Below are 23,411 nucleotides of genomic sequence, written 5' to 3' on the forward strand. Positions count from 1 at the left end.
GTCCAAATGGGCTTTTTTGAACTGTGTTAACCTCACCATGGCGAATAGCAATGTAATGAGGGAATATCATTCACGCACTATTAATACGCACCTAATTGATATCCGAGGTGCTGGACATTTTCTGCTGTTTGGATGCTTATCACCACATATATAGATATGGGTGAAGATACTTCAAATACTTTATAAGATTCAAGAGTATTTTTTTATCTAAATGAATTTTACTGGTGTTTTTTTTTTTCCAGATCATACAAGTAATGAATTATAGAGGAACAAGAAAGTGAGGGTCACCCCAAGCCCCAGCATGCAGATATAATCACTGTAAATATTTTACTGCATTAACTTCCAGAGAGAAGAACAAGAGGGGAGAAACTGAACAGGAAAGATACACAAGAGGAAGGTAAGGAAGAGGAGGAAAAGGGATTTTACTTTTCCTTTCACCAAAATGGATACATTACCATATGCTGTTTTAGAAGCTGTCATTGTTGGTTCCTGTATCATGAAGTTTTTCCACTTTAGTAGATTTAGATAAAGATAAAGATAAAGATCACATCTTAGAGAGTATTCTATTGTATGTCCCACATCGGGCTCCCTGCTCAGCGGGAAGCCTGCTACTCCCTCTCCCTCTGCTGCTCCCCCTGCTTGTGCTCACTCTCTCTCTCTCTCTCTCTGACAAATAAATAAATAAAAATCTTTAAAAAAAAAAAATGCATCACACACACACAGTTGGTTGCAATTACAGAACAATGACTAGCCTGAGGGCCTGTGCTCTGTCATCTCCAATGTCTGGGAGGGTCTGATCACATGACCATGCTTTAGGGGTCAAGAGAAGAGTACTGGTGTCAAAAGGATATGGGCCTTAGGCTAGATCTTGAAATCCAGGTGAGATGTTGGTAAGCACCAAGGGGGCAGGCATCCCGTCTGTTCTGTTCCCCAATTTATCCCTAATGCCCATTTCCTTGCCACAGAGTAAACACAGCTTTGAAATCTGTTGTCAGTCTTGACCTAACTGAATCTAATCTAGTTGAATGTGGTAAAGTGTTCTATTGAAGTAAACAGTGGTGACATCTTAAAAACACGTAAGTACACAAACGGGGCCTCACAGGTTAACCACTATTTCTGTTTGGACCTTCATAAAAGTGAGTAAATCTTCAAAACAGTGACATTGTGTCAAGATCTAGAATAGTTTATATAATAGAGAATGCAAAATTGTAGGTTTTGATCTGAGATTTTTTAAATTGTAAAAATTTGAACAATGAGATCCATTCATTGAACTGAGAAAATTTTGGTCTCATGTATTTAAAATAATCTCCAGTCTCTATTAACTTATAAACCTTCAGTTCTGAAAGTTTCACTTTCTTTATATTACACTTAGCACAATGTCATCTAAGTGTAGGCATAAAAAAATCTGATAGTGAAAAATACCTGGATGTCTTGGGGCAAAATTATTAAGAGATATAAAAATCTCATTTCCTGGAAATTTATTCGTTTTGAATCTTTATCCTGTGAAAGCTGAAGCCTATACTGAGTTCTGAATTTGATATATAATGAAATTCTATATGGGTTTTAAATGAATGTGTTATTTTTATTAAAATCCTGCCCCCTGAGTTGAGGTTTTATGGGCAAGTGTGAAGTTAAATTTAAAACTATGACACTGGGGTGGAATGAAAGGTGCACTTTTTTCTGTTGCTTCCTTTTGACATCTAACAAGGATAATACTGATTGCAGAGATTCTTTCATTTCTAGCAGACTAGAACATATTTTATGCATCTACAGTTTCTGCCATGGCTATAATTTCTAGTAAATATCTTTATTTTTCCTTTAATTGCTGTTTATGTGTAATGGAAAGGATAAGTATAAATATTTCACATTGAAAAAAATCTATGGAAGTTACAAATTGGATACTTTCCCTCTGGTTTCAGACCATTCTACATACTGGAAGTATATTTATACATGCCTGTCTTTTGTTTTTACCTAGAAGTATGATTGCAAATAATTAAAATACCAAAAACAAGAATATAGGTCACAGATCAGAAATTGATGTTTACTCTGTGAACCTGAAATGAACTTTGGCTCTTTTTTATCCTTCCAACAATACAGCCATGGTTAACTGTCTACAACCCTTGCATGCAGTATCATCCCTGGGAAAACGCCACCACCCCGTTCGCTGTCCCCACCCTCCAAACACACACACACACACACACACACACACACACACACACACACACACGAAAGCAGCCAAGTTTCTGTAATACAATTTTTATTGGTAAATCCACATTTCTTAGCTTAGAGACATATTTTGTAGACTTTTTCCTTTCCCTTATAATATTTAGACTGCCAAAAAACAAGGAAAATGTCATTGGACTGTAGCCATGTTACAATTTTACCTAATGCTTATGAAAGCACCAACACACCAGATTCCTGGGATAGGCTTTGGCATGAAGTGTAATCACCACATTTAGTTTCAAAGTTCAAATGCCCATTCCTGTTATAGATAAGCAGGTACCCAAGGGCAAGGCAGGATAGTTACTCTAGCTAATGACAGAATGGGGGGTGGTAACAGCCTTTCCTGGAGGACGGGGTGGTGTTAGCTTCAATCTCACCCGCCTTCTTTCCTGAAACAGGACTGGGCCAACTGGCCTAACCGTCCTCTACACATTGGCCTACGCTGCCGGAACATTTGCCTTCTTCCTCCGAAAGTTTGCCCTCTTTTCTCTGAAACTTCTACTAAATATTTTTAAGTTCCACCTGATTCTTTGCTCTGCCATGAATGAGCTGACTTAGCTATGAAATTTTATATGGAAGCTACTTACCTCATTTAAGAAGTACTGATCAGAGGCATGGCAATAAAGTTAGGGGAAAATAAAGGTTTTGCTTTGCATATGAAAAACAAAGAACAGCCTTCATTGTAGATAGTAGGATGAAGACATTTTCATATATAGCCATGTGAATTTACCACTCAAATTGGGGGACTGGAGGCCAGTCACATGTTTTAAAATGATGAAACAGTCAAAGGAGAGGTCTCTTTCAAGACAAAAAAAAGAAAACACTGTGTAAGAGCAACTGAAAAAAACAAGCTAAGTAGGAACAGATGTGGATGCTCTTCACTTTAGAGTCAGCATAGCATTAATAGTCTGACTTTTAAGAGCAGGAGATGATTATAACAAAGCAGGAAAAATAAAGTAGTTGTATATCGTAAGTTGGTCATAGCAACACTTGTAGAAAATATCAGAAGTAGAAGTAAATGGGAAAATGCCAGAGTATCCATCCAAAGGATGTTAGAATGTCCTTTCCTTACCTGTTCACCTGAAGAGCTCCAATTCGCATGAAGTTCTAGCCCAAATGTCACCACCTCTGAGAAGTCACTGCCGAAACTGTCCAACACCACCCAGTGTCTCCTCTGTCCTCCCTGGCACCTTGCCTATGACTCCATTTAAACAATTACCACCCTTTAGGGATCATCTACACTTCTGCACCATCCTCTCCCTCCCTAAACTCTAAGGATTATTACTTGTCCTTCTTTGTATTACCTGGTGACTGGCAAAGGGGAGAGACATCTACCCATTTAAGATCTGCTGAGATGCTTTACATAGAGGCAATCATGTGTCTGCATGTGTTTTGAAGAATATATAAAAATCAATGAGACACTTCTATAAAGAAGTAGATATCCTTCTGCTAAGTGCAGATAAAAAGCTTAGATATTATATATATATATATATAAAAAGATATCCTTCTGCTAAGTGCAGATAAAAAGCTTAGATATTATATATATTCGGAAGATTCCGAAAGGTGGAGAGAAGAAGGCAGGCAGGCTAGGGACCTTGGGACCCAAGGGCCAAAACTGTGATGAGTTCCCCCGAGTTTTTGCTTTTTAGCTCATATGTCCCAGACTTGGAGCTGAAGACATCACAACCTGTGAAATGCCAACAGAGTGGGTGAAAAGAAGTCCTAAGAAAGACCTGCTCTCTAGCCAAAGGACTGGAAGAGGAGTAGCCTAGCAAGAGAGAAAACAGTAATTGCAACCAGGCGAGCAAAGGCCAAGTGGGGAGCCTGGACTTGCAGCCTTGACAGTCTGTCATGAAGTACCTTAACTCCCCTGACAGGGTGGTATCTGAGAAGGTTGAGCAGGCAACTGGTCATCTCATCCCCACTTGGTCATAATAAAGCCTTCCCAGCATTCCTGCCCACAGTGTCAATGGACGCCACAGGGGAGCAGTGACAAGGCCCCCTGCACACCCCAGCCAGGAAGGCATCAGTGGAGGCCCGGGGGGGGAGCGGAATTCCCACCCTGCACAGCAGCGACAAAGGTCCCATCTCGCCCCAAGTGTCACTGGAGGCTGAGTGGGAAACCTGGACTCGTAACCACACCTTGGAAGAACTAGACAGTGCCCCTAAGTCCCCCACTAGGCTGATGTCAGAGAAAGTCAGCTAAAACAGAAGGTTTAAATAAGATCCATAGTCACATAACACCTAAAATATTCAGGTTTCCACTGAAAATCATTCATCATGCCAAGAACCAGAAAAATCTTTTTGAATGAAAAAAAGACAACAGATGCCAACCCGAGATGACACACATGCTGGCATTATTTGAAAAGAATTTTGCAACAGCCATCGTAAAAATGCTTCAGTGAGTATTTATAAATTGCATAGAATAAATGAAAAAATAGAAAATCTCAGCAAAAAAATAAAAATTCTCAGCAAAGAAATATAAGATATAAAGAAGAACCAAATGGAAATTTTAGGAAAAAAAACAAATAAACCAGTAACTGAAATAGAAAAATCAATGGGTGGGCTCAACAACAAAATGGATTAGAGAAAGAAAATAATCAGTGAACTTAAAGACAGAACCATAGAAATGACCCAAATTAAACAACAGAGAGAAGACAGACTGGAAAAAAGCAATGTACAAACCCTCAGGGCCCTATGGGACTAAAAAAAAAACAACAAAACTTTCTAAATTATTAAATAATTTTTAGATACAAATCATATTATCTAAAGGATTTTGTGGCCTGTAGTCTGTTGAAGAATGATCATCCTATGAAGGACAAATAAAAATTTTTGGTGGACTAATATAACACCTAAATCAAACCCACATAGCCTAAAAGCGAAGGAAGCCTTTGAAGGTTCACAGGTTGGGACTAAAAGGTATAGTCTATGCGGTGGAGAGGTCAGGTTCATTGATCATGACCACCAAGAAGATGTAAAGCAATGGTTATGCATTCTTTCCAAATCTATGGAACTTCAAAACAAACAGCTCAGCATAGTTCTGCTGCTGGTGGGGTCATTTTTGTGCATAGAGGAAAACATTCCTACCATCTTGATGAAAAATGCCACCATGCATGTGTTGACAAGTTCTCTGAAGTTCCACCAAGACATTTTTAATAGTCTAAAATAGCTACTTTTAGAGCTATTTTCAACCTATGTTAATTACCAGTGAACAGGATGGGAATATATTTCTTTTTGTGCAAATACAGAATAAAATTTTATAGCAGGTAGAGAGACTCAATTACTCAATTCACAGATCTTCCCTCAAAGTTTAACTTGTTAAAGACATTAAATCTGAAGAAGCCCAATCACAAAAAAAAAAACAAAAACAAAAACAAAACAAAACCCACAGGATCGCATATTTTGGCTTTTGAATGGGTGTCGGCAAAGACAGAAAGAGGGCCTTAGAAATATTTTTTGCTTCCACTAATTTTTTCAGTTAAAACTAAAATGAATGGAACTCCAAGTCAGAAAGAATCCAGAATCACCTTTAAGTCCTTGTGAAAATACTAAGGTAACACAAACTATTCCAATCCTATCCATTAGTGTCCTGGTTGCCAGTTCCAGAAAAGTTTATTAGTGAAAATAAAATTCAAATATCTGGTGTCCAGACAAGGTTCACAGCTACTTCTGCCCTTAAGAGAAGTAGAAGAGCAGTTTTAGGAATGGTCTGTCTTTATTCCCCAAATTGGAACAACTCTTACACATTCAAACATGTGCGAGGCTCAATAAGAGTATTTTTTTACTGCCGGGCGGAGGCCGCGAGGTTCCCTGAGACGGTTTATCACAGAGGATTCTCAGCTCTAACTCTGGTCGGCAGTTTCCAAACAAGGCGACAGCGTGAATAGAGGACTGTATAAAATAAAAGGTTCTTTCAGAAACATTTATGGTGTGTTTTTGGAATAAAAAATATCAGTCTTCTTGGTTAAAGGTTGGCAACTGTGTTTTCAACTTTAGAATGTCTGAAATTGGCTCTTTCCTTTCTTGATAGAAGCTGAGTCCAGTGATGTGTTCAACATCTGTGATCCGAGCTCTGTGCAACCTCAATAACTCTTCCACCCACGAAGACTCATGCTTCCCATGCTATGAAGATGGGGGGAAAAGAAAAGTCACTGGAGAACAGTCAATTCACTTTCCCTACAAGCACTCCAACTTCCCATTTCAATGAGTTATGACCCTCTGGCTCCCAAATGGCAGATGCTACAAGCATCGTTAGGCATGATCCCTGCTCTGGAGTAGCTCACCATCTGATATATATGATGCGTCTTTGTTTAATTAGATGTCTCAAATTTGGGAAAGGGGAAGTATAAGTGGAATACATTGGTGCAAGAAACTTCAACAGAGTGAGTTTAAAAAAATGTTGGAAAACACAAGCAATGTGGCATGGTGGAAAGAACATGGGATAAGCAGAAAGAAAGTCAGATTTAAGTCTGGGTCCTATCATTACCACACCGTGTAAACTGAGGCAAATTATTTAACATCTGAATCCTGATTCTCTTACCTGCACCCTCCTTACAGGGTTGTTTTGAGGATCAGATGTAATGCTGTGTGCAAATGCACTATGAAAACACCCGTGCTTATCAGAATCAGTTATTTACATGGTTGCAATGAAGAGAGGGTTGGGGGATGTGGTTAAACACAATTTCATTTCTAGGGAGGTAGTGAAGTCTCAGCTACTAGGAGATCAGACAAGGAGTAAAAGCACATGCTCCAGCACATGGAAACAGAGCTGGTAGCTGAGGCAGGTAACAGAGATGGAAATCATACACTCATGTGTAAGTACACATTTTTCTGAATATGGCTCCTGGAGAAGGTCAGATGAAGAAGGTATCCACTGGTTGGTGGGCTATGATTGTACTTTAAAGACATCCTCCAATAAAGATTTCTGTACCCTTGGGACAATATTAGTTGGAAATGATAAATATAGACTTTCCACATAAAAGGGAAATGGACCAATAATTTCCATTTTCCCATTAGCCTCCAATCATCACTATACCCAAGGCTACTTGCTGCCCCACTCAGTCTCTTTCTCTACAACAATCTTCACTCTGGCTCTCGGAGGAATAACCCTGCCTCAGTGGACTGCTTGGCCAGTAGATATTTTCCGTCTGTCCCAACATACACAGGAATAGATAAAAAGTACAGGCAAGGCATCTGATATCTCAGGCTAACATCCTGCTAATCTTTAGTTGCTACTTCAGAGATGAAACAGAAGGAATCAGTCAGTATGTGTGATATGTCTTCAAATCCTCTCTCTGGTTCACGTCCAATATTTAGTGTCTTCTAGGTAAACTGCTATTATAGAATTTGATAAAATGTTTGCATTCAAGATATCGGCACAATAGCTTTTGGAATGGTGGAAATGGAAAAGGAACTCAGCGCCTCACTCACAATACCTGACATCATTCTGGTCAGGGAGACGTATGCATAAGTCTCTTTGGGAGGAGGGCCCAGAATTCAGACATGATATCTAGAAAAGTAGAAACCATCTTTAGCCCACATGTGCCGCATGCTAAGAATAGTGGCAAAGGAAGACAGGAAAGGTCTGGGTCCCTAATAGTGCTATTGACCCAAGACTGTCTACTTCTGGGCATCCCATCACACGAGGTACCCATTAATTGCTCAAGTCATTGTAAATGGGTTCTTCATTATTTGCTGAACGCAACACTAACTGATAACTTTGGTGACTATTCAATCTCTTGAGGAAGAGAAAGCAATGAAGAAGGGAACACTTGGTATGTATCCAACAGTGTCCACAACAGTGACCAGCTGGTAGACACAGATGCCCAATAGGCATCCAAATAGGTAAAGTCCTGCTATTCCGTACCTAATTCTGAAGCATAAGGAAAAATAACTTAATGAGAAATATATTCTACGAGGACTGGGTGATTAATTCTCAGGTTATCAGAGAAACAATTAAAGAGTGAAATATCTTCATGAATTTTAATGAATGACACATAGACTCCTAGATCAGGGATGACAGTGGATCTCTGTATTCTACTCCTGGGCCCATAGCAGAAGCTACTGTCTGTTTTGTTCACTGTTGTGTGCTCTGTACTAAGAGTACCTGGCAACACATATTTATTAAAGGAATGAATGCCTGGATCCAAGAAGGGATAAAGGAATAAATGCAGGGAGGAATGAATGAGTGATCACAGCACTCCCTCCTGCTGAGCTCAGATGGGGGCCTCAACATCCTTTTGACTACAGGACTCCAGCTATCCACCACCCCTTCAATGAGGCTGGTGAGAAAGCTACATTGCTTCGCAAACTTAGGTCTACACTTACATTCTGTAACTTCAACAGACAAAAAAAGAAAAGTGAAAAAAAAAAAAAGCTAAACAACTAGAAAATCTGGGAAGTACTCTGAAAGAAAAAAAAAAAAAATTGGCTCACCATAAGGAAAAACTTTAAAATTCCTAAAATTTTAATAAAGTCTTGATGTTCAAAGACTAGTTTAGCTTTCGTTTTGTTTTTTTAATTCTGAGCAAATAACATCAAACAATTATTTCCAAACACTGAATGACAATAGAATAAGAAAAGATAATTAGGGACAAACATGATTTTTATAATAAAGTGATATATAGAAAATTAATCTGAAATACTACCTAACCATAACTTTAAGACTAATTTATAACAGTGCTAACACTTGGGGAATTATAAATCCAGTTTTGAAACAAGAGTAAATTCATAGTTCAAATAAACCTAGAATTTAGTGGCTAAGCCATAAGCAGGCACTAAGTTTTTACATTTTGATTTGTTTTTTTTGTGTTTTAACAGACAAGGGCGGTCTTCTCCAAAGATACATCCATCTCAGAGTATCAAATTTAAAACCATCCTGCAAAGTACATGTAAACCACATCTTTTCAAAGTATATCCTTTCAAAGTGCATCTTCACATTCTGTTTTCCCCCACAGTAACGTCAGACATGGACACACAAATATATTCTTATTTTCAACGTTTAAGGTAATAAATGAACAGAGGCTACTTACCACACAGCTCTCACTGTTGTCAGTCCTGTGAGGCAAAATGAAAGCTAAGCTGTCTAAATCATCACACTGGGAGGGAGTCTGGAATGTGTTTTTACAACTTGTCAGCACAATGAAGAAGTGAGTTGGGATCAGAATTTCTTGATTACGGATCAGTCTGCTGTTTCTGGAAAATACGGCAATCTTCACTTTAAGAAAGAAATAACTCTCTTCTTTTTAATGAAGATTTCAGTAAAGTATATTTTTAATACAATGCATCTAAAAATGAAATTTTATGATCAGTAATCATAATACCTCAACATGTTCTGCCAAATTGAGAGAACGAATTAGAAGACAGATAAACACAAGCCAAATAATTTTTATTTTCTATAAAAATTTATTGAACTTCAGATTTTTTTTTTTTTTTAGTTCTACCTTAAGACACTGGAAGGAATTGAGACACTAAAGAAAAAAATGTATCATTCTCGAATACCTACAACCAAGATTCTAAAGCATTATTGACAGTCTTCTCAACTCTAGGCTGCTGTGCACAGACAGTAAACAGAGAGGAAACTGGCGTGGGGTTTTTTCTATTCCAGCCCCTCCGGAGAAGTCCTGTTTCTGTGAACTCACCTTTGTTTTAAAAGGATTTCCTTTCTCATCCCAGTAACTTCTTTTAAATTGCAGCATATTCTCCGACATGTCCCAAGTAATATTTTACCTCGTCTTAATTCTATTTCCTTTGATCTCAAAGCTAGTTTATTTATTTGTTTTTCAGCATCTTTCCAAATTTAAGGCAGTGGGAGCACTGTCTCCAATTATAATCTTATGTGGAACCATAATATGTAAAACTGATTAAAACAGAGAGCTCTGGTGGGATGTGAAAGGTGTGAAGTTCTCTTCTATACCCATTCTACCGCTGTGACCTCTGAGGCAGTTAGGTTGGGACCCTTATGCCTCAAGGGATATAGTAAAAACAACAACAACAAAAACCCCAAAACCCTGTCATTTGACAAACTACTGTTTGTAAATTACACAGTACAAACTAATGTCTCACAGATATACGTGTGTGAAGAGTAATCCCTGAGCCGCCTGAGAAAGCAGTTCTTAGGAAAGAGCTGAACATCAGCAGACAATTCATTCTCTTTTTCCTGTAGCCTTAATAGCAATATTGCTTCAAAAAATCATGCTGTTATTAAGAAAGATCAAATGGCTTCTAAAATGTTCTGTCACTCTACTTTATAAAACTAGTACCCACTCATGGTTTCTCTCAAGATGTCATTCAATCTCCCTCTAAGCAAGGCTGGGTAAAAGCTGTGACATTCGCCCAAGGCCTACGCTTGGACACTACAGCTTTATAACCCTGCTGATTCTTCCACTCAGGATGCCTCTAGCCACACCACATGTAGTTAATGAAGACAGTATCTTAACAATTCCAACCAGCAGTAGTTAATGAAGACAGTATCTTAACAATTAGCTACACACAGAGATTTTAAACATGGATGTTACCTTCTTAACATATGGTAGAGTTCAGTGTTTAATCTGAGCTCAAGAATTACTCATCTAAGCTGAGTTGAGGAGAAACACTCCTTTCCTCTAAAAAACCATTCCACTGAACACTGAGCAAAACATCAAAATTAATCAGATATTTCAAGGGGCTTCCAGTGTAATCAGAAATGTCATGTCTGTTGGGCACCTGGATGGCTCAGTCGTTAAGCATCTGCCTTCAGCTCAGGTCATGATCCCAGGGTCCTGGGATCGAGTCCCACATGGGGCTCCCTGCTCGGTGGGAAGCCTGCTTCTCCCTCTCCCACTCCCCCTGCTTGTGTTCCCTTTCTCGCTGTCTCTCTTTCTCTGTTGAGAAATAAATAAAATCTTAAAAAAAAAAAAAAAAAAAAAGAAATGTCATGTCCATCAATATGAATAGTATCAGACAGAAAAGGCTCTGCTGACTCAACTGGATGGTAAGCCCAAGTGACAGCTGTTTTTAAGAGTAAATGAAATATGTTCTTACCCCTTCAGGGTGTCCGAGGAATCATAACATCCATCGTAATCAGAGTCAAACACAGGACCGCTGACAACATTGACGCCATTTCTTTCTTCTGCATACCTCTGCAGAAGGGTGCCGTGAAAGTAGCGCCATATAACTAAAACAAGAAGGACGTCAGTGTAGTTTCAAAACAAGGAGGTACCATGCTGTCATGTGAAATAACTCAACAACTTTATTCAAAATTAGCATTTGTAATAATTACAGACAAAGTCAAATTTGGCTTCAGTCTTAGTGTGAGGCCAAAAATCCATTGTTCAGCTTTGGCAGAAGAGACAAACATTGAATTCAACACTATTTGGGGCATCTCTGACGATGTGCATCAGCATGAATTTGGATAACAGATCATCATTAGGCATAAAAAACCATGAACATAAACAAACAAGGCAGGTTATTCAGATTTACTGTTAATATCTGAATATTCCCTGTGAAATATTCACAATGATTCTACACGTAAATTAGAGTAAAAATCTCCTAGTATACTCTATATTTTGAAATTCTATATGTCACTCGAAGAATAATTTAAATTTATTTTTGTAAAAGTACCAAATACTGTGATAATTAATAAGGATATAAAAATCTATTCATTTCAAGATCAAAAACAATTATCAACAACTTCCAAAACTTAAATGGGAAACAAACTGAAAGTTAATGTGTTAGTAGACTATATTAGCCAGATAACTTAGGAAGAATATTACATACTTTTTCCATCAAAAAATGTTTATAAACATGTAAATACAAAGTAGAATAATAGGTATTGGAATATGTCATAATTCTAATAGTTGTAGAATTTTTATGTACTGGTATTGTCAAAGTTAAGAATGTATAAAAATGTATACCTCTGAGAACATACACCTATAAAAACATGTTTGATAGTCATTTAATTTAGAGGATCAGCCTTATTAATATAAATTATACCTATAATATACAGAAAATTCATTGAAATTGTGAGATAAAGGGTTAAAATTTTTTACCTTGAAAACTCTGGTACATTGGCACTATATTAGTATTCAGCAATGCTTCAGAATATAGTTGATTTGAACCTTTATTTAGTTCTACAAAGAAAATAAAAAAAAGACAACTATCTCATTCTTCATGAATAACATTAGAAATTATACTTTCTCATGGGAGGGCATTTAAAAAATTAGCTGAGTATCACCTTAAACCCATAAAACATTCCTAGGTATGAGGTCAAGGGAAAGTGCAATGTGTTTGGTCAAGTCCCTTAAAAAAAGCAAAATATTTAGATCTCTTCTTCTTCAAGATGAATTTATCAAAGAAACAAAAGCTTAATAACAGCCCCAAATTAAACATATTCAAATTTTACCTTATTTGCCTATTTCAACTAAAACTGTATCGTGTTGACAACCCTCTTTCCTTAAACTCTTCCACAGTGAGAAGAAAAAAGAGAACATCTGGCTTCAGAACACCTACTACCCAGAAAAAACATCGCAGGATGTCTGCCTCGAAATGCTGTACAAGGCTCCTTTGTATGGATTTTCGGCTTGGGCCTGGTCTATTTTTATAAAGCAATAGCCAAGCTCTGACTTCAGACACTTACTCCGGGGACTGGACTGGATATTGAGAATATTTGAGCACCTGGAGCCTTCTGGTTTTTGCCTTCTAAGGCCAGCCTCAAAACGTCTTCTCATTAACACACAAATTTGCCACATTAGAAATTGAACACTTAACCTCAAAAAGAAAAGAAAGCTATTCCCTAGCGGCTCCATTTCTGTGAAAGAGCAAGCACACTTAGGCTCTGCCTACCCCTAGTTCTTTGACAAATTACATCTTTCCTTTTTTAAAAATTTTTATTTACTTATTTGAGAGAGAGAGAGCATGAGTGACGAGCAGGGGTAGGTGGGTGGGAAGGGCAGAGGGAGAGGGAGAAGCAGGCTCCCTGGTCCCTGGGACCCTGGGATCATGACCTGAACCAAAGGCAGATGCTTAATGGCCTAAGCCACCCAGGTGCCCCTACATTTTTCCTTTTAATAAACAAAATATCTCCTTCTAAGAACCCTGATATATCCTTCTGACCCAAGCTTTCTCAAATTCTGTGTAAAAGAAATGTAGAAAAGTAAAGAATGTCCTATCTACAGCATCTGCACTAAAAAGACTACCCTCCAAACAAAAGCAAAAGTTTTCTAAAATTCAAACTTTAGACACTTTAAAAAGTTTCCCTAAGAGTTATACTTCCCATTCACCATTTTCACCAATTAAAAAACAAGATGATGTACCAGGCCTCATAAGGAAAAGAAAAGGAAGAGAGAAAGAGGCCAAGAGAAAGGGAAGGTCAGGGAGGTAGAAACTTACGTGGTGGGTAGAGGAACCCATAACTCAGCTCAGCGTTATTTTTATAAAATGAACACTTATGGACAGGACTGAGAGAAATTCGAAGATCCTGGTAAAGACAGTTGGAAATGTCTTCTGCAGAGAAACTGTCCTGGAAAACAAAATGAAAAGAGCCATCAGGTGTCAGGCATACAAAAGGAAAGAAGATTGCTTTATGAGTAGCTGAAGATGAATCACACCATACGATCATAGAGCTCGAGCTGTCCTTCACCATTTTCCCATTTTTCTAGCAGTATATTGATCTTTTTTCTAACTGAAATGCAAAAACTCTTTACGCTATAAAGATACTAGTCATTTATCATATATGTGCAAATATTTTCCTATTATGCTGGGCTAATTTTGTGTATCATGTTTTTGTTTAGTCAACTGCAAACTTTTATGTAGCCAAATGCTGATCTGGGGAGACCCGAGTCTATCTTCCATACACAACTGCGCAGACTAAGGCTGAGAGTGGGGAGCCACTGAATAGCAGTGCAGCATGGAAACCTCAGGAGCACTGATGACTGAATTTATGCAGCACTGATTACAGAAGAAAACCGAACATTTGAACAGAATTAAAGAACACTGTAATTAAGGCATGAAACAACAGTAGATCTGATGGGGACCTACAAAACACTGTGCAGATTCCTATATATCACAAAGTCAAGTAAAAAATGTGTTTACACTGTTGAAAGATAGTCTTCAAAATTAGAACAATCAAATTTATGGTAGAAACTTTATGGAATTATGTGACTATGTGTGGGTACATAATATATATATTTGTAACAGAGAAATTACATATATACCCGCACATATCCCTATCTTCTTATTTCGCTTTCTCAGTGAGTATTAACAATAGTTTTATTTTTTAAATCCAGCTGCTACACTCAATTAAGCTCTCTCAAATCCCCTTTTCACCCCTTAAGGCCATCCTGTAGCTTGCCAGGCATTCAGTTCCTGAAAATCTGGTTGGTCTAGTTTAAAAACTTCAATTTGATTAAAATCTAAATCTCCTCCCCTTCCCCATTCTCTCTTTCAAGGCCTCACTTCTGTTACTCTTTCTACCAGGGCAGCCAGGGGCAGAGGTGAGGGGGAATGGTGGTCTTTTTCTGCCTGCTCCCCCCCCTCCAACTCTTCTCAAGGCCTTCCTGTGTTTTGGGAGGTGGACAGATCCCCGGACTCTCTCTGGTCTGGTTTGGGGGTCTTCCTGTAAGTGGTATATGCAGGGAGGTTACTGAGCTTTCATGGCCTTCCCCATCAGTGAGGATCCCCTCAGGTGAACGCCGCCGAGGAAAATCCTTGTGCTCACACATCTATGTATTTAGAGAAGAGTCACTGCGCCTGACTGCAAAATTGATTCCATAAAATTATAAATCAGAATCTTAAAATATTAATACAAACAAAAAGCAAGGGAGAAACTTTGAGTGCCTGCACGTCCCTCATTTCACACAAGAAGAAATCCGCTCTGAGTCTCAAAGTCACGTGGCTAGTTCGTGGCAGAGCCAGAACCAGAACCTAATCTTCTGACTCAGAGTTCAGTGATCTTCTAATTCAGGAACTGATGCTAGAGCCAAGATTAATTGACCCAAACTAACTCTGCTTTCGATGTTTTGCTTAATGATAATTTGAAATAATTACACATAGCTAAAGAGGCAACCAATACTTGCATTTCTGTGGACGGTGTAAGAGGTCCAAAGGGGCATCAGGAAGTCATGGCTATAACCACTCACAAACTGGTGCTGGTAGAGAAGACAGACCGAAGTGTTCCTCTGGAGAACTCTGGGTCTTCCATAAGGTAAAGTGCTGCGCTTAATAACCTTCTCTTGGGTTGTAGGGGAAAAATGAAACCACCATTCAAACATACTTACTGTGAATTGTATGACAATATATAATGATATATTCATCCAATTCTTTCCTCTACTTAACCCTATTGAAAAGTTACTTTTAACTGTAAAAAAAAAAAGCTAATTACAAAGAGCAGAACCATAAGCAATTAACAAAAGAGGTTCACTATAGTTTTTGCCTATGAAGATTCTGAAAGATCAATGTAATAGCAAGATATCACAAGAGGACACTATGCGAGATTGCTAGAAATTTCAGCATTAGGACTTAAAGAATATTGCTAAATTCTTTAAACATTATTTTAATGACTTATTCTTCAGGGAAAACTCCAGACAGAGAAGTTTCTGGATGATATGGATGCTTGGAAAGCAAAAATTCACAACTAAACTTATGAGACTGAGCTGAATGAAAGAGTAATAGTATAGACCATTAATTGTACTTCTTCCAAGTGTCAAGTGCTTTGTAGAGTCCTTTGTATACATCATCTAATTTAATTCTCACATAGCCCTATGAATTAAGGTCATACGCCCATTGTACAAAAGAGAAAACAGTAGTTTACAGAGAGTGAATACTTTTTCCATGCACATATAGTTCCTACACTCATATTCAAACACAGATCAATTCCAGAAGTGTCATCCTTCACCACAACACTCTGTCATCACAGGGTCATCAAAGATTTCTCTAAACATTTACAGAGATTTTATTTTGATTTTATTTTATTTTTGAGAGAGAGGGAGAGAGTGAGAGTGCATGTGAACAGTGGGAGGAGCAGAGGGAGAAGGAGAGAGAGAATCCCAAGCAGATCCACACCCAGTGTGGAGCTCGATGTGGGGCTCGATCTCAGGACCCTGAGATCATGACCTGAGCTGAAATCAAAGAGTTGGATGCTTAACTGACTGAGCCACCCCAGGTGCCCCACATTTACAGAGATTTTATATAGACAAATTCAACTTGGGAATTATGCAGAATTCACCTTTTTATTCCAGAAGGAAAAAACTGAGCCAAGTAACTTAAGGATCAGAGACTATATCAAGTGTTTCAGAGAATATATCAAAGTGCATCAGAGACCGTATCAAAGGGATGCTGAACATCCCAGTCACAACTGACAAATGTTAGCAGTTGTCTGAATATTAAGCCTACTTAATCTTCACTCAAAAGTTACGAAGAAATAACTTTAGATAAATAAGCTAATCTATATTCTCTTATAATGAACTAAGAAGCAGGTGAGACAGAAATTTAACAGGTGTTTATAATGGACATCTGAAGATCTCTTATAAACCTTTAAAAATCTTCAAAATCTCAAACCACCTCCACTATGTTCACAAAAAGTAATTCAGCTTCCACTAAATATACAATGTGCTGTAAATATCCCTTCTTTCCTTATGTCGAATAGTCTAGACCGTCAAGCAAAGACATCTCCACGTTTCCTCAGGTGACGGTCCTCCACCACTACTTTTAGGTTATTGGTTGTTCTCAACTAATGCCCCAAACCAATGTTCTGTGGTTCACACAGTTGAGAAGAAACCTGCTTCCACATTCCAAGCTCAAGGGTAAACATGCCTTACCTTCTGCCACCGTCAAATTCAACTGTATCTCAAAATCCACAACGGGCAAGACCTAAAAAGATAATAATACGATTTTAAGCAATGAGAGACATGAGGTTTGGTTTTGTTTTATTTTTGTCTTGAGACATGTTTTAATCTCGTAACAAACAACTTCTACAGCCTAATTATTCCATCATGGAACAAAGATAAAGCCATCTTGTACAAGTCAAACTTATTTTTTTGACAAAGAGGATAAAAGTTCGGATGACATCTGCAAAAAGACAAAACTATTACCCAAGCACAACACTATGAATGAAAAGAATCGTTGCATTATAATTTTTATCACTACTCTTACAGTCTTTCTATCAGCCTAAAACAAAATGGAAAGCATAAAATCAACTGCTCCCCAGATCTTTAAGGACACTATCAGTTTTGTTCACTTGTCACGTATTTTCATCTTCTTACAACTATATGTTAAGATGGGAGTAAAAAAGAAACAGTGCCATATTCCATTTTATACCCCCCAAAAATGCGATTTTCCCTCTAAATTTAAAATTAATTGAGAGATATTTTAGAGAAAGAATACTGTGTTTGGTTGATAATCAAGACCTCACTGCTAGGATAACAGCACAGATTCCATGATTCAGGATCCTCCAGGACTCAGCTGGACTTCTCCCAACCTGCACCCAAGTCAAGTCACAGCACCAAGGGATAAAGACAGAGGTGAAAATGCAAAAACTAGGAAGAGGAAAAATAAATGATAAAAGGGTGGCATGTGTTCCACCAGAATTAAACATAAATAGATATTTATGCCCACTCACAGATTTTAATTTGATCATTAAGTGTTTCTATAGCATGAGCTATGCAGAGGGTGCTCTAAGATCCAACTGGGCTACACTTTGGTCAGTACTTACTGAGGGATGGCACGAGCAGTCAAGGTTACGTCTGGGGGTTCTTGTGAAGGGGCACTGTACCACGGGGTGGACTTCTTTGGGATTCTTTGGGGTGTAAATAGGATTCTTTAGGAGGTGGTTAAGACTTCCATGAGTTCCGTTATTAGGAGCAGGTGTCAAATTCAGTAAATCTGCATAATTCCGAGAATGGTAAATGGTTACTTAGAGGTTTCAAAAGCAGATAAACAGCAGACTTATCCTATGACTTTTATTTTTTTTAAACCTTATCTATATAAGAGTTCTTTACTCTCTACCTAAAGTGAAACTATGAAACGCTCTTGAATTTTAGAGCATTTATAACTATGATATCCTTAATGGAATTACTGATATGTATGCTATACTTCTCTATGGAAACTTCTGAATTTTAATGTGTATGACTATAGTAACCTCCACGGCATGCTCATTATATGCCAATCACTGTGCTAATGTATTTTTCTTACTTAATCCTTAAAACAATTTAATAAGTTATTGCCAATATTTGGTAGATGATTACTCATAGTGCTTTGCTCAAGGCCTCAAAGCTAGTAACGGAGTAAGACCTAGGATTCAAAACCAGCTTTGTCTGAGTCTGACTCATGCTCTTGGTAATAACAACAGCAAACGCTTCTATAGTAAAGCACTTAGGATATGCCAGGCACTGTTTTAAGTGCTTTAGGACATATGAATTCATTTAAGTATATAGGCTCCCACTAAAAGAATTACACTGAGGACATATTTAAGGCTTGCAAACACCCAGGATCATTGTCAGAAAAAGGAAGTAATATTTAAAACACAGTATCCAACCATAAAAGTACTAATTAAGACAGTACAGAGTAAACGAGGAATATATCTAATGGGTCCTCCTCAATTTCTACAACCTTGACATTGTCATCCATTCAACTCATCGCTACCAGAGGTCCCGCCTGTCTTGTGCACCCTTCACAGACTCCAAACTCTTTCTTAGGCTTCCACCCCAGACCTGTTTCAATTGACATATAATTAAGCCCAAGGCCTGGCAAACTGCTACACACTGGTGAAGTACAGATCTCCCTTGTCTGGGTGCTCCACTTTACCTGTGTGTAGCCGAGTGGAAGAAACTAAGTCATCAGATGGCACGATCCCCGTATTTTTTTCAGTGACTCTGGGTTAGGAAGAAGAAGGTCTGTCTCCCCTCACCATCATCTCTACAAAGGTGCCCACCATGTGACCTACTTTCGATAATCCCATTCCAGCTCTGTTTTCAGAAGAAATGAAAGAAGCCTGTTCCACTTACCACACATTAAATTATAGACTTCGATATTTTCAAAGGAGTCAACCTCAAGGCTGTGCTTGAATCCAGGTCCGTAGCCAATAAAGAGGGCCTAGATGGGCCAGAAAAGTAAGAGCGTGTCAATTCATTTCAGCTATGTACGTAGCTGGTGACAAAATTATTTTACATTATCCATGCTGTACATATATAAACTGGTTAAGATGATGGGAAAAATACTGTGTCCATGGACTTGGCGGGCTACTGTTTTAACCTGTGTTGCACATTTAATCTAAAGACATGTGGGATATTTCTCTCAGCTTTACTGCAATTCCTGACTTGACAGAACAGAATGGGTGATGAAATCATTGCTCATCTGTGAAATGGGATATAAATGTCACCCTGCCCACCTCACACAGTGCTGTAGGCATCAAATTAAATCACTGTTGTGAGTATATTCTGAAATTTTAAATTGCTAAGTGAATGTAAGGCATCATCTTCATTTAAAACAAAAGTATGATATTTTTTCCCCTATTAAATCACTAATTTTCACTTACCATGGGGCAATATTCTTAATGGAGCACAAATATATGCAAAGTAACTATTAGAAATTTAGTATGAGGTAAGTCACATGTTCATGAAACATGCATATAAAATTTTAACAAAATTCTATTAATGTAATGCCCAAAGTAATACAGCTATACAAAATTATAAGCTTCATTAATTCTCATTCAAGACATACAGTCACCCTCCACGTTTCTAAGTCTATAACTTTATACAGTTTTCTTCAGATATAAACTATTTTTCTAAGTATAACAAGTTTACTTACTTGCATATTTGAAAACAAATTGTCAGAACCATGGAATCCACTTCCACAATGTTTCCTTTCTGAAGGATTCCTAATTTTGACATAATATGAATTAATGATGTAAAGTCTATTCATACTGCCAAATTTATAATTGTGACATTATTTCTGTCCATAAAGAATAAGTAACTATTTTGTTACACAAACCAAAAAAAGGTAAACAAAACCACCAGGCTTGGAAAGCATTAAGGGCCACCTGTATCTTTTATTTTGTAGATAAATCAACTCTATAAGCAGTGTGGCTGGAGGGGAAAAGCCATATGTTATGACACATAACTAGTTTTGAACCCTGACTATGCTACTTACCAGCTGTGACTTTGGCAAGTTAGTTATCTTCTCCTGGTTTCAATTTCCTCATGTTGGGTTGTTTGTACAAATTAAATGGCTTAGTCTAAAGAAATCTTTGGAATACAGTAGATGTTCGTGAAATATTAGTATATTATTCATATGAGGGTAAGGACCATCCCTTCCTTCATGTTTTTCTTCCAAACACTAAAAGCACAGCTCTCTAGTGAAAGGAGAGACAGTGAAATGTTCACTCAATCCTTGTTCACTGCTTAGGTTTTGCTTTATCATCCTTGGCTTCCTGGCAACCATCAAAAGAGTTAATTATCATGTTTTGAGATATTAACAATATTAACCATCTGAATAATTTTCTAACACTCCAAAAAACTGAGGTGAAAAAAACTACTCTTTGAAGAAAGTAATTGCTTGTTATTATAAAGAGCTTTTACCAATTACTTGCTGGATTTAAAGGTATTATTAGTATAGCTGTAATGTACAGAAGAGATACAATGGTTAAGTGATAAGACTAATGTAGAAAATAAGAAATAATCAATATGGATGTGAGCAGAGCAGCGGTTCCTAGCTGGGGGTGGATGGTCCTCCCCAGGGAATTTCTGGCAAAATCTGGAGACATTTTTGGTTGGCACAACTGTGGAAAGTATACTTTTTCATCTAATGGGTAGAAGCCGGGGATGCTTTCAAACATCCTGCAATGCACAGGACAGCTCCCCACAACAAATTATCTGACCCAAAAGGTCAACAAGCCAAGGTTGAGAAACCCGGGATAGAGTGAAGAAAATCATATTTGTACAGTTTTCATATAACAACATTGTTGGAAAGGACCCAGTGGTTACCTTGAATCACTAACATATCAGGCTAAGTTTACCTGGAAACCATTAGAACTTACAATGCAAGTTGCCACTGAGGGTCCAAATAGAATGTCAAGGGCTCAATCCTGTCACTTTTGGCAAAGTGCAAACGCTTGGGTAAGAAATGTTTCAGGTAAGGTTTGAAGTGCTGGTTTGGTTCCCGGCACTGAAATTATAGAAGGTAAAGAAATACTCTTATTTCCATTATTTTCTTAGGTGTAAACTTCTCTTGAAATTGTTTAATTCTGTATGAATTTTTTCTGATAAAAAGTTTTACCAGCCTGCTCAATAAGTCACAGATGCAAAAATAACTAAGTTCTTACTACTTATATAATGTCCAGTTGACCATTTCCAACAATTCAATACTCATGTTTTTTACAGGAAATCAGAATTGCTGCATAAAAACCCCAAAATTCTTAGACCATGTAACTCGATTTTATGAGTTACTACTGATATTCTTTTCAAACACTTATAACTACAATATTAAGAATTTTCTTTAATACTTAAAACATATCAAGTAAAAAAATGTACTATAGATAACAACTCACCACCAAGATAAAAACTTATTTTTTAAATGGTTATAAAAAAGACTGGTAGGAAATATATAATAATGCTAACAGTACCTATGGTGATATAGCTATAAATTTTTTTCCTTCTGTTTTTTTCCAATTATTTCTTTACTGTCATAAATATTAAACAATGACAATAAATGAATTCTTAAAAACTTTTTCTAAAAGATTATTTATTTATTTATTTATTTGAGAGAGAGTGATGAGTGGGGCAGGGGGAAAGGAAGGAGCAGACTCCCAGGTGAGCAGGGAGACTGACATAGGCTCAATCTCGGGACCCCAAGATCATGACCTGAGCTGAAGGCAGACGTTTAACCCACTGAACCATCCAGGTACCCCTTAAAAACTTTCAATGCTAGTTTACTGGGACATGTCCTTAAAGATCTTTAAAAACAATAGGGCATTTAAATGCTGGCCCACATACTCAAAAATTCTAATGCTAAAATCCCAAGAACAGATACTGAACCTCTTTTCTAAATATTTATTAAACAAAACTAACAATAACTAGATAATGAAAACATAAAGAGACTCACAGAAAGATTTCTGGCAAGGTCTTCATAATCAACTGAGGGGGGACAAAGATAAGAATTAATTGTTGATGGTATGCTACAATTAAAAATAAAACAAAAATGCTGAATGTCAGAATCAAACTCTATATTTAAATATCAAAAGAGGTTTCAAACAGCCTATTTAAATCATTATGTATTAGTCATTGGCAAGAATGAGAGAGATCGTTAGGAACCACCCCATGCCTGTGAAATTGTGTCATATTGTTAAATGAAAAGGCAAGTTACAGATTATCTATCCATCCATCTGTGCATCCATATGCGTCCATCCATCTGACCATCCTATCTGTCCATGCATCTAGATCTAGTACGATTTCATGGTATAAAATTAAAAAACAAACATGTCTTATATACGCATACCAGATATCTGGGAAGACATTGTCCAAGCCTAGTAATGCTTATCTCTAGAGAGAGGAAATGAGTTGTGAATTAGGGAGGTTTAGGGAAACTGTTACTTTTTACTTTACATATTTTGATATTTGATAATTCCAGAACTTCCAAATAAGAAGGACATGGGGCATCTTAGAAGAGAGTGCAAGTAGACTAGTTTTGAAACTGAATTTGTATAGCAAGACCACAGATGTAGTGTATTCTATGCTACAAATCAATAAATGTCTAGCTTTCCAAAGATTCTTCTAGCTATACTTTACATAAGTTTGAGGAAATTATTCAGATAAAAGAACATGTATTATATATATATATCTTATGTATGTATATTGATAAATTAATTTGGAAAACAGAGACCTAATGAGATAAGGATGTGGTCAAAGCTTAGCCATCCCATCCTAAACAGGGCACTGCCCCGACCTGTACAGTTTTTATAACAGGCTTTGTAACAATTGTATACTACTTTCATAAATTAAAAAAAAAAAATACTAATTAAAATTTGCCAAGCATATACAGAGTCTTTGCTGAGTGTCACTATGTTAACATACTGTTTAATATTTGCACAAACATTTTCCTGCAGTGAAATCTGTGTCTCCTCATGAATATTCAAAAGTATCTATGGAAATGTACAGCACAGCAGTGCCCAAACCTAACCAATTCCGATAAAAGTCGGACAAGCTTTTTTCTCTATTTCAAAG

At 37.4% G+C, this 23,411-nt stretch overlaps 1 protein-coding gene across 1 annotated transcript in view; it reads right to left on the minus strand.

Moving 5' to 3' along the window:
- Nucleotides 1-2,240: 2,240 nt before the first annotated feature.
- Nucleotides 2,241-23,411, minus strand: part of ENPP1 (ectonucleotide pyrophosphatase/phosphodiesterase 1) — a 72,419-nt gene continuing 51,248 nt past the window's right edge. The window contains exons 14-25 of the mRNA XM_036120819.2: nt 22,294-22,325; nt 21,230-21,357; nt 20,002-20,071; nt 19,200-19,287; nt 17,909-18,078; nt 17,016-17,067; nt 15,276-15,430; nt 13,591-13,720; nt 12,252-12,332; nt 11,245-11,377; nt 9,255-9,417; nt 2,241-6,345 (exon numbers count right to left, since the gene is read on the minus strand). Of these exons, the coding sequence (XP_035976712.2) occupies nt 6,175-6,345; nt 9,255-9,417; nt 11,245-11,377; nt 12,252-12,332; nt 13,591-13,720; nt 15,276-15,430; nt 17,016-17,067; nt 17,909-18,078; nt 19,200-19,287; nt 20,002-20,071; nt 21,230-21,357; nt 22,294-22,325 (1,373 nt within the window). The 3' untranslated portion in view covers nt 2,241-6,174. The remainder of the gene's footprint in view (nt 6,346-9,254; nt 9,418-11,244; nt 11,378-12,251; nt 12,333-13,590; nt 13,721-15,275; nt 15,431-17,015; nt 17,068-17,908; nt 18,079-19,199; nt 19,288-20,001; nt 20,072-21,229; nt 21,358-22,293; nt 22,326-23,411) is intronic.

This window comes from Halichoerus grypus, chromosome 9 (genome assembly GCF_964656455.1).
Source record: "Halichoerus grypus chromosome 9, mHalGry1.hap1.1, whole genome shotgun sequence".
In the NCBI taxonomy this organism is placed as follows: Eukaryota; Metazoa; Chordata; class Mammalia; order Carnivora; family Phocidae; genus Halichoerus; species Halichoerus grypus.